Source organism: Passer domesticus, chromosome 4, assembly GCF_036417665.1.
Source record: "Passer domesticus isolate bPasDom1 chromosome 4, bPasDom1.hap1, whole genome shotgun sequence".
NCBI lineage: Eukaryota > Metazoa > Chordata > Aves > Passeriformes > Passeridae > Passer > Passer domesticus.
The window spans coordinates 52521113-52533960 of NC_087477.1; the positions used below are offsets into that span (position 1 = coordinate 52521113).

A 12848-nucleotide genomic window follows, 5' to 3' on the forward strand; every position below is an offset into this window, starting at 1 on the left:
AGCCTGACTCAGACGCACAAAATGCACTTCCTGAAGTGATTTTGTTCATACTTAACTCCTAAAAGCAATTTCCATCATGTTAGTGGAGGAAATGCAAAAGGAATGATGAAAAGTAAATTTAATGGATGGAGAGAAATGAGTGAACACATATAACAAAAGAAGAATTACTGGGGCATGGAAATTTAAAATAGAAAGTAAACAACAATCAAATCATGGTAATAAGGTTTCAAGACAAAGAATGCACACTAAAAAATACACAGCAACCTGATGTGCACAATTGCAAGATAACTGGAAAAGTTCACTCTCAGCCAGAGCCAGCTACATTTATTACAGTTCCACTGGAGCTTTGCTGTTGACCTATTTCTGAGCCTCTGCTTTCTAAAGCTGTGCAGCAGATCTTCTGGCAACTGCTGGGTAAGAGTTTTGCTGTCAAGGTGTTACCCCATCAAACCACTGCATTATCTGTGGTACAGGAATGGCAGTACCTCCTTAGATTAGACAGATTTTTGGAGATGAGACACAGAGAAAAAAGCCTTACTTGTGCCATTCCCCACACTCCTCCAATATCACAGTGCCTTCTGAAGACATCTCTCACTCTTATCTCCCTAGAAGTCCCACACAAGCAAAACAAGCATCCAAAGCAGAAAGAAATAAAAACACACAAACCCAGGCAGGCAGTAGTATTTCCTCAGCAAACACTTCTGCATTAGCAATCTGTTGGCAAGAGATGTCTGCGGCAGCCTAACAGTGAAGTAAACTCAAAGAATGAAGAGAATTTTCTTACTTCAGAGTGAAATGAAATCTTTCTTGCAGTATCTCAACTGATTTTATTTCAGAACTGATGCAAGTAAATATTGCTACTGTCTTTGAGAAATTTAAGAACAGTATTCAAAATGTGAAACTCAAACACTTACTGAATTTCAACATTCATTTGGAAATTAGTAAACTTGCACTATCAACATGCTAGCCAATACAGACAAGAACTGTCCCTAGGCAGCTCTAACTGTGAGGTTGCCCACGGTAGAAAATTCTGGTTTTGTTTGTCAAGAGAAGATGCAAATCACCTCAAAACCAAGACACAACACAAACTGGTGCAGATCAAGTGTGCCAACCAACAGGTTAATACAATGTAAATGTCTTGAGAAACATCTCTACAGTTTAGTAAGTTATTCTCAAGGTAAAACTAGTACAGCCACCAACACCATTGGAGGAGACAAACCTGGAATGAGACTCATCTGGATAAGCCTACAAAGGGACAAAGAAATGCAAAGAAAATAACTAGAGCCACACAATTCACATCAATCTGCAGGATATATCTCAGTAGAAAATATTTCAAAATGCCTTTATTGGAACAATCAAAATCAGCACTGCAGAACACAGATAGAAGAAAGTAAATTGAACAACTATCTGAAGATATCATGTTATGTAACTGGTAATTGTATTATTATGGAGCTATGAAAGGTAATTTTACCTTTTGCCTTATATCCGTAGCACCTCATGGGTTAAAGAGGATTGCATATCATATGCAGAAGTGGAAATCCAGTTGAGACAAAGAACGGTTGTTAAACTCCAGTCTTGACCTAGCCTTGTGGCATCAATGCTATTGATGATGAAGTCTATGCCAAGAGACATTTAAATTTCTGAATGACTGTCAGCACAAATTTCCAACAATTCTTTTGCCTCTCTGGAAGGTGCCAACTAGTCAAAATCAATTTAAAGCAACTGCATTCTGGATAAAGACTTTTTCAGTTAGAAATACATGTTTCATGCTTTCACTGGTCAATGACTTTTAATTCACTATTAGATAGCAGGTTATACTTTGGCAGAGATTGTATATACTTCTGATGTAACTATGAACTATAGCCAGTAAAGAGATTAAAAAGGTAATTACTTACTACTATTTTCTGAGTTGTTCACTTTTCTGGTAAACTGCTGCTAGGTGTGATGAAAAAATAAAACCAGAGCAATGATACGGAACAAAGGCCTTTCCCTTTTACCCCAAAGCTGGTCAGTAAATGCTACTAGAAACAATGATTCAAGGAACCCTGAAGCAATTGCTACACACAGGGCTCAACAAGCACTGCACTATGTCACTCAGCTCTCCTGGGGATAGTGGTATGTAACTTCTGCAGCATTAAGCACCCCCTGTTTTACCAGAAGCTCTCAGGCAATTAGAGTGAATATGTATCTATGTACATATCCATGAATTGCTCTACTGGATACCACTTCTTACATACACAAGGACAAAATGTTACTAACTTTACTCTCATCTTCCAGCTTCTTCAGTCACATCCTCCCTCAACACACAGACTTTTCCTTTTTTCATTCATGTCTTCCTTTCCTTAGCCTTTTTCCTTTGAATATATATCACTTCTACAGTGCTTCATCCACACCTTTTATCACCTCACCACAAAGATAGCCTTTCCCATTTGTGTCAGGCAGAAAGAGACTCCATCCCACTTTCTTCCGTATGTTCTTCATTCTTAGCCTCATTATTATTTATTTATTCTTAATGCAGAAACTGACTTTACTACTGCCAACAGCTTTCTGGCAACTTTTGAGGTTGAGAGCTTGCTAACAGTCATAATATTGAATTTATCACAACTCAAGAGAAATATATTAATACAGGGAAAGAATTAAGAACACCACAAAGATTCTGTTGCGAAGTTATTCAGTGAAGCCTCATCAGACACCTGCCAAAACCCAGTAAATAATCTATTGACAGATGGCTAAATTACAGAAGACTCATTAATTTTGCATCAGAAGTTCAGACCTAATACAACACATACAGCAGCAAGTGTGTTTTCAAGGGGATGGAATGAAAATACCAATCTAAAACTCTCCAATTCCTCAAACGATCTTTTTATTACTAGCCCTCTATATGACCCAAGAACCCGTTTGAAACTTCACAACTAGCTTTTTGCTGCAACACTGCTGCAATACACCAAAGCACTGGATCAGGTAACACAGTAAACGTACCTGGTTATTGTTCTTCAAGCTGTTAATTAATTGGAGTTCTATTTTACTTTATGCTCGGGAAGAATTTAATCTGCAAACACCACAGCAATGCAAACCATAACTTACTGGACCTTACCCATAGATGATCTTTTTTAAACCACACAAATGCAACACTGCTCTGCATAGGAACTATGTCACAGGAGAGTCTAAAGTTTAGTAGAAAAATGAGACAACACAATGTGTACTGTGTCATTTTTGTGAAAGAGTACCACTAATACTACAGCATGCATACTCCTAACAGAACAGGCAGAAGTAATCACCACTCCTTAAATGATGTTCAAATAAGTCACAGAAGCAATCTAGAAAGCAGCAGAGAAAAACTCCTGTAGGTCTCCCTGAAGCAGGAGTGACACTTCTGACCCCTGAATTTCAAATCAGCAATAATAGTTGCCACTGCTTCCAGTGTCACCTGACTGAAAATCTGTCCAACCTGCCTCTGCAAAGCACCATTTATACAGCATCATATTCCTATTCTCCACACACTTGCGATGACAGAAAATTAGGTAATCCACAGCAGGAATGTATGTCCAATATGCACTGACTGCATAGTAGCACTCACTGGCAATGCTGCCAGCATGGTGATTTATGAAATTACCTTCAAAAACAATCTTTTACAATCTATTCCTTTGTCTTGCCATACTTAATTCTCTTTTGTGTTCATGGCAAAGACAGTAGGTGTCTAAGTGAGGTCAAGTGAGGTCAGCACATGCCCACAAAGTCAGAGACAATTCACCACAATAAGCAAAAAAAAGGTAAGATTTCAAATGTTATTAAATACTGAGAGCACAGTTCATGTTATATAACTCAGGTGTTTGAGTTTCATAGTTATTTCAATGATTTATTCATCAATGCACCCACACTACTCTTTAACCACAAAGCCTAAGTGTTTGAATGGTATACCTGAGTATTTTTGCAGTGGCCACTGACAACATGAGATAACACTACAGTTTTAAGGTTATGATTTAAGTTTCTAAAGAGTTTGTAAGTCTTGGAACAATGAAATATGATTTACCTGTTATATACATATTCTATCAGTGGGTAATTAGTAATTTAACTAAACCACTAGTTACTTTCAGTGTCAGTCAGACCTTAAATATAATTTGGGGTGAATGATAAATAAGCAGCAGCATTTGCATAATGACTTGCACAGTGTGCAGCCTACTTCTCATTTGCTGGTAAGCAGGAAAAGAAAATTCCCTAGTATCGACAGGATTTCTATGAAAGCTGGTTTCCATGGAGAGATACCTGACTTTTTTTTTAAGCCATAAACAAGCTGTTCATTGCTTTTAACTTCTAAGCATTGAAATAACCTCGCAGAATGAGAAAGGCCAAACCTTATATAAAATACAACTTATAATTAGCAAGTCAAATGCATTAGGACAGGATGACACAGCCGTCCTAACAGTATTAAGGCTAAAATCAAAATAATGCACGTTTCAGTGTATCTTTTGCAATCCCAGTATAAATTGCTTCAATGCTTACACCTGACTGATATTTTATTTTATATTGCTACACTACCACATGTGCAAAAGGATTAAATAAATCACAGTTCTTCACCAATACATAATAGTTTAAGAATGAAACTACTTCCTTGTGGTACCTCTAAACAAATACTTCCTATAACATCCATTATTGCAGGCCACAGAGCTCTTTAAAAGGGATTTTGGAGAATTCAAGACTCAGTGGGTTTTTTAAGAAAAGGAGAATGTCCTTTTCAGGTAAAAATTTCCCTATTTAAATATGCTTAAATAGTTTCTTAAAAACTCTACAGTTTGGGTATGTGTATATTGTAGAGTCTAGTTTAAATTTAGATACTGGTTAGCTGCTTTTTTACAGGTACACTAGCTAAGCATGAATGAACACACAGATAACATATCCCTAAAGAGAACAAAGTTTCATTTATCAAAACTACTTCTATTTCCTGAGTGACAAATTACATGAAAAAAAAGTTAAAGTGATTGCTTCATGTTCAGTTGAAGTTGCTATTTAATTTTCTACAATAGATTTTATTCAGAAACACAGAGCTTTTACTTTCATAATCTTGATATTTATATTACAGAGCTTTTCACAGAGGAGCCTCTATTTTAAAAATCTAAGGCACAGAAGAGGCAAAAGGATTTATCAGCGCAGAGGTCAGTGAGAGCTTCAAGGAAGAACTTCAGCCTGTGGCAAACTGCCCTACTTACCCCACCACACCACCTCCTCAAGTTAATAATAGCTAATACCATGGATTTACAGACTAATTCTCACAGACACTTCTGTAAAATAAGCAGGTATCAACCCCATTTTACAGAGAAGAAAACACAAAGTACTAAATTCATTAGCACTGTATATAGCTCATGCTATCCCATTGTATTGATACCAAACAAACTTAGACAAAGAGATACAGAGCAATTTTAGCAGAGAACTGTTCTGGACTACAGAAACTATGAGATCCATCTAAAGACAGTGAAAATCTGTAGCATAATGGCTTGAGATAGATGAGTGCTTAGTTCACACTCATATGCTTAACTCATCTCTTCATCTGCATAACAATCGAGAAACAGGATCAAGCAAAATAGCATCAGAAAATTTCCCAATTTATTTTATTCCCAGTTTTCTACCATGGTGATTTATGAAATTACCTTCAAAAACAATCTTTTACAATCTATTCCTTTGCCTTGCCATACTTAATTCTCTTTTTGTGTTCAGATTACTCAAGAGTACAGCAGAGGAAGTAACTCCAACATTTTTTATTAGTACGGGTTTAGAATATTGCTTTCAGTTATTAATTTTCTGAAATATCTTTAAGGTTTATAGCAAAGTGGAAACACAATGGAATCACAAAACAATTACACACAAAGATCTATATAACATCATGAAACAACAGAAAAACTGTATTTCTACCTGAAATTTATAATCAAGCCTCCTATCAGCACTACCCATCTAAAACCAATCAAAGAGCAATATAGAGCAGGGAAACTGAGATTTCCAGATAGAACTACATTAGTTGTGAGAGTTTATCTTATTAAGTAATGCATAATAGAAAATTCAGCTTTTATCAAGAACAAGCATAGCTTTAGGAGTTGTAAAGGCATGATAAATTTTTGTCTAATATAATTTTCAAAATGCTTACAAATTAATAGTTTTTAATATGAGCACAAGTACATAAAAGACATATAAAGGAAAAACTTTTTCAATTACTTTCAAATTTAACTGCAACAGTTTCTATACACTTCAAATTAATTCTGCTTTAAGATACACAAATCACCTTGTTGCCTCTAATAACCAGACTCTTGTGCTAGTCCAAAACTTGTCTGAGCAAATTTCTTTCCTTTTTTTTTGTTCTTGCAATTCTTTTTTTAATAAAAGAGATTCCAGTCTTCCCAAATGTACATACTGGTAATGTGAATAATCATACAAAATTAATTACTGTGTGCCCCATAGAAACAACATATTACAGATCACATAGAAATTCTGCAAGTGTCTGGGGCCCTTGGGAAATTAAACTTGTATAACTGCTGTAAATGCTTGGGTCCAGCTATATTACAAGCATATTTAAAAAAAAATTAAATAAAATGCTTCATTAGTATAAAGTACTGGAAAAATATTATGCTCTAAAAACAAATCATGATTTTTTTTTTTTAATGCACTCAGGTCTGGGTTTGCAGTGTTCTCACTTGAAGCAACATTTATGCCTATGTAGTTCTGATGAACATTTAATGGAGACTAGCAGGTGGCGGAAAACTATTTGCACTTTTTTTTTCCCCTAACACGTACAAAAAAATCTGCAAGCAATAACTCAGAATAAGATTAGCTCCTATTTTCCCAGACTACTTAATTTCCACTATTAATAATTTTGCCCCATTTAAACTTCAAAATGGCCGAACTAATTAAGCTATGTTGTGCTTGCCGATTTAGAGAGGCACTTGGGAGTAATATACACATTTATCAGGAACATTAGCTGCTAGACCATATGCATTCTACTCCTCATTACTCTATCTTTATTATTGTTATTTAGAACTGGTTTTCAGTTTTGATAAAAAAGTTCCTCTCCCCAACAGAGATTCATCTCTGAGAAAACCTACTCTGAGCAATAAAACCCATTTGTTTTAGGGATGAGATGAATCCATTGGTAATCACTGGTTATTAAATAGCTTCTTGCTAACAGAGAACAAATAAGGACATGGGACATCATAATTTCAATTGCTGAGCAACAATTCTTCTGACATCATGTTCTGACAGCTGGTTGGAATTGTTTCTAGTACAAAAGAATGACTGAAGCACAAGGACTGTCAGGGATGAGAAAAAGCTCTACCTTTCTTGACTGGTAGCATGGCTTTTCTTAACATCAGAGGAATTTCCAAGTAAAATCTCCAGTTTTTACTTATAGGCAAGTTAACCTATGTGTACAATACATTCTAAATCCTTATTCACTAGAAGCTCAGTCTGGCAAGGTGCAAAGTGAAGAAACACAATACATGCAGTTTTAGTCGTGCCAGGCTTAATTCAACACAGCCAACCTGGCTTGGAATGTACCAGACCTAAATTGCAAGAGGCTTTCCTCACTTGAGATCAGCAGATTTCTTGATTTAAGCCTTCTTTAATCCACAGATTTTAGTACTGAAAACTCTGGGCCATGCAAACAAATGGAAAAGCACCATGTAGACCTTAAAATATGCACATGAGATCATCCACGGCATTCTTACCCCATGTAATGAAGGTGTGCAATGAATGCAGGGAAAGAGATTGCAAATTTTCTCAGGCTTCATTATTAAGATTTTTAAAGTCTATTAGCCAGAAGCAACCACTCGAGTTTTAATAAAGATTATCTGCTATTTTTATTTTTAAAATACCTTTATTCAATCTATGTTATTTTAGAAGTCAGACACCTAGCTCAGAAAAGAATTTCAAATACTTCTGTTCAATTATCAAAAAGGTACTAGAAGTTCAAGTACATGAATACCATTTATAATGCAATGAAATTTTGATTGAAGGTTGATAATCCAGGCTTTCAAGAGAAAGGTTGATATTTTAATTTAGATATTAAATTGTGCCATAGTCCAGTGCACCTTAAAATCCATGTGCAGTTTTACTGACCAATTTATTAATATATTAAACCTTTTTTCGATTCACCCTGTCTGTATATCTTACTTCTATGTATATGCAAACCAATGCATGCTTCTTTTCTCTACTGCAGAATCAGTACTATTACATAGAGAAGAATTCAAAGAATTAGACCAACACCACTTAAACAGCAACCAGTTTTAAAAATACACATGGTATATGAAAATCCCACTCTCTCTGTATTAGAACACAGCTGTTCTCAACAAGTGGCAGATGCTGTATTTTGTAAAAAGAAAATTTAAAAATCACCTTTCAGAAGCTGATTCAGGTCCATGGCATCATGCAATACTTTTCGACTATATCTGCGATCAAACTCGGAATCTAATGAAAGAAATACAGATATAAGATTGAATTTCCCAGCCCCATAGGTGTTGCACATTTAGTGTTGTACTTAAATTCTCCAAATTACCATATAATTCTTGGTTCACATTTTCCTGTCTCTTTACTTTTAGTTTCTTATCATTTGATGCTACAAATTCAAAGGACTGGATAGGACTGATGTCTGGAGTTGACAGAGGTGTTACGTCAGTCACTGTGTCTTCAGACTCCTCCAAGTCATCACCAAGCTTTGGTTTTCCTTCTGCTGATTTCATTGCTGACTTGAATTTTTGTTTTGGAGACAGAAGAGCATGTCTACAAGCATTACTTTTTGGGGAAGAGTGAGATAAATCTGATAAACAGCTATCAGAATCTGTGTCAGAACCATCTGTATCTGAGCTTGAGGATGATGATGAGGAGGATGAGGAGGAGGAAGAAGACGATGACGAGCTGATAGTATATTTTTTGCTAGCCTTTTTTATGTTTGGTTGCTTAGCTGACTTTGGTCTAACCTGTTTTTTGCCATCATCACTACTATCTTCTTCATCTGTATAGTAATCTTCTTCACCTTCTTTAACTATTTTAGGAATTCCAGCAGGAACAATCTCCTCTGTTCCTCTATTTGCTGCAGGTGTTGCTCCAGATGTACCTGCATTCTCTGCAACTGGAGAATCTGTCAAAGAGGAAGCATCTTCAACAGGACTGTTTCTATTTTCTAGGGACTGATCCCTTTGCAAATCTAACTGGTTTTCTTCACTTTCCTCCTCACAACACTTTTCATCCTTTGAATTAGAAACCAAATCAGTGTCTGCAAGCGTTGCCTTTGTACTTCCTTTCTCTACACATTCACCATTTTCTTCAGCTTTCTTTTTCTCTTCCTCAAAGTCACTGTCAAAGAAGGCATGATCCACTTCACCATCTGATATGTCTTCAAAACGGTCCATAACGAAATATGAAGTGCCACCTGCAAGAATCAGAAAACATTTCCAGATATTTGTGTAAAAACAGATCCAAATACACTTTCAGTATAATAGTTTTGCTTCACTCTTTTAGCTCTAGTAATTTATAATTCTGCAATTAATTACATAAAGTTGCTAGAGACAATTCCAGAGTGAACTCAGTAAAAAAATTCAGCACCACCTTACTGCACACAGCTCATATATTAGATTGTACAGATTACTTTAAGCCAACCCATCACAATTTCTAAACTATTACTTCTAAGCAAATTTGTCAAACACCCTTAGTGGGTAAAAAATCTTAACTATTACAAACAAGCAATTAACATGTCTTATTTTTTCCCTTTAAGGTAGAGCTATTTGAAGCTACAGCCACTTATGAGCTATCATTAGTTGGAATTTTATATTGTAAACCTTGTTTGTATACAATGGTCACCATCTTGGCTGACACGCTATACACACGGCAGACTTTCAGTACTTAAAATTAGGAGAAATTTCAATTTATGTTGAAAGATCCATGGCTCCAAGGTTAAATTGTGACAGATGTGGGCGTGTCAGTGCTCATGTTTTAGTTTGGACAAGGAGCCTGCTTTTCATGGCAGTCTTCTGTAACTCACACTCCACAGTACAGTAAAGAAACTTAATTCTTTCAGATGAACCTAGACTTAAAAAAGTGTGATCCATGCATGAAAATAGTGCATTTAAACCAAAAGTTACCATTAGTCCATGGGACCAGATCATGGCTAGTCCAAATACATAATACTGCAGACATCAGGACCTCATCAGTGTTCAACCATTATGTTCTACAAAGCTGCTTCTATTATGTTCTACATCTTACGGAATTTTATGGTGTTTCATTTTATGCATGTGGCAGGAGGATACAAGTTTCCACTCATTAGCTGTATATATATAGGGTATAAACAAAAAAAATCCAAACACCCCCCAATCAAACAAAATCAGCCACTGTCAAAGACTCATCTAACCAGAGGCACTTTTCTCCTACTCTTTACAACAGATTTCACTGTTGAAATAATTTAGTAAAATACAATCAATAAATATGTAAAATTCTTTAGACCCAGGAAAACTAAACATGAAGACAGTGGAAGCAACCATACAAGGCCAGAGAACCAGAATATTTTACAAGATGGATGGTCTTCCTTAAACCACATATAGTTTGTTGCCATGGCAAACAAAGGTGGAAAAAAAGGAATTTCCAGGAAAGGTTCTAGCTAAAAATTACTTCAAAATACAGAATTTTTAAAGGTCACTCAGATATTTTGCCACTTCTCAAATAATACTGGTTTAGAGGAATTGAAAATATGCTCCTCAAACCACAACATAAAAGCAAAGTCTGGAATCTCCTATAGTTTTAAGAATTACAAAGCCAAAGAACTGAAAAGAGACTTATTATAGTTAGACGTTTAAAGCTGAAAACACTATTAAGCAACAAAGGCAGAGATCAATTTTCAGGACCACAAAGCTAACTCTCTAAAGCACCTAGCCCTTCAAAGAGCAAGAAAACAAACTTTTGGAAACTTGCAGATATCCAACAAGTTAAATTTGCACACGAGAACAGGCACTAGCCACCATAAAACACCAGACTGCTGCTTACAGAATACTTCCTCTGCCTCTTCATCCAGCCAGGGTGGTATATAGCAGGCATCCCTCAGGACTGACTGCCTTGTAGGCCATGTCCCTGGTTCTCACTCACAGGCACTCGGCCTTATCATCACTATCCTTGAGCTCTACACAGCTGAAATACTCCCTAACATAGAGGGTCACCCCACCACCTCTCCTCCCTTGCACGTCCCTTCTGAGGAGCTTATAACGACCTGTACACCACTGTATGATTGTCATGGCACCAGTCCAGCCATGACAATCACCCCACCACATTTCCGTGACGGCAACTACGTCATGGTTATCCCACAGCACTATGGCTTCTGCCTCCTCCTGGCTTTTACCCATCTTGTGTGCACTGGTGCAGATGCACTACAGCTGAGCTATTGGTTTCACCCTTCCTGTCACTTCTTGTGATACCTGGCTTCAGGCATCTTGTATAACCTGCAATGTGCAACTATCGTGTGAATTCCTGAAAGTTTTTCCCGAGCAGCTTCCTAAAAGGATAAGACATTTTAATATATAAAAACATGCACAATAGAAAAATAAAAAACAATCAGAGGAGTAACACATTATTTAAATTTAATTTTATACCTCATGTAATCTAAACCAGAAAGGAACAAAACCTGTTAAGTATAGACCCTTAATTATTTATTCATGAAGCAAGTACAACTTGAACAAAGCCAATTCTACAAAAAAAATTAATATAGGAAGTAGAGTTTAAAAATAAAACCCTTTCTTCTCCATGATGAAAGGCTTTTATTACTTAAGGAACTAGCACCTCTCCAGCTCTTAACTAGAAATATTATGACTGATTGGTAAAAGCAAAGATGTGGTGTATTTCACTTGTCTCAAACACAGATTTGAAATAATGTTAGCGCTGTTGTATACATAAGAGCATAAGGGGCCAAGGCAAAAAGGGTTTGCAGGTGGGTGCAGACAAACTAGGATAGCTTAATATAGCTGAAAACTTCAGTATAACTTAAAATATAATGTTTTGTTGAGGTGCAATCACATCCATGTATTTTTAGTTCACGTAATGCTATGCCTGCAAAGGAGACTAAACTAACAGTATCTCATTGGCTATAATGTGTACACACCACGGCTTCTCAGATGACTCTTCTGAACGCCGTCTCTGACACGAAGGTGGGATTTAACTCAAGACAAAAGGGCAGTGTAGAGCTAGCAAAAAGTGATAAGAGATAGCAACAAGCTTGTACATGCCTTTCCATTAATGTCAGCCAGGGAGCACACATCTTCCCACTCCACATGATTCAGGAACAGCTCACCTGCCAGTGGGCTGTTTCCTAGGAAGACTGAGACATAACTGCTTTGCAGACAGCGACCACCAGCACAGGAGAGATCGTTTAGCAGTCTGGCCCTGCCCAAGGAGCAGCAGTCATTCCACTGACAAATGCATATTTCACTCTTCTAGTACAAGTCCCTAACAACTTTAGCCTTCATTTTAATGGGAAACCAACATGCCATGTCTCTCACTGTCAATCATTCACAAACTTAAGATTAATTCATTTTTAAATTAATTTAATTGTTAATTTACAATAAAACCAAACAAGAGGAAATAAACAAAGAGATGGTATTCTTGGATCCTATTCCACTCCTGCACTGAGAACGTCTGCAACAGAACTGGAATTTACCAAGATGACATAATACAGAGGAGGCAATTTTGCTGATAAAGCATGCCTAAATCAATAAATTGGTTCTGTTTACAATTTCACACCCATTTATATACAACACAGAGTGTAATTTTACTTCTGTGAGAAATGCAGAGTTCTGCTATGCTGCCTGTTTTTAAAACACAGAGTCAACAAGTGA

At 36.5% G+C, this 12848-nt stretch overlaps 1 protein-coding gene across 2 annotated transcripts in view; it reads right to left on the minus strand.

Moving 5' to 3' along the window:
• The window catches only part of CFAP97 (cilia and flagella associated protein 97), a 30599-nt gene that overhangs the window by 11091 nt on the left and 6660 nt on the right, over window positions 1–12848 (minus strand). For both annotated transcript variants that reach the window (XM_064417900.1, XM_064417901.1), the window contains exons 2-3: window positions 8534–9406; window positions 8374–8445 (exon numbers count right to left, since the gene is read on the minus strand). In XM_064417900.1, coding sequence (XP_064273970.1) covers window positions 8374–8445; window positions 8534–9386 — 925 coding nt within the window. In that variant the 5' untranslated portion in view covers window positions 9387–9406. The remainder of the gene's footprint in view (window positions 1–8373; window positions 8446–8533; window positions 9407–12848) is intronic.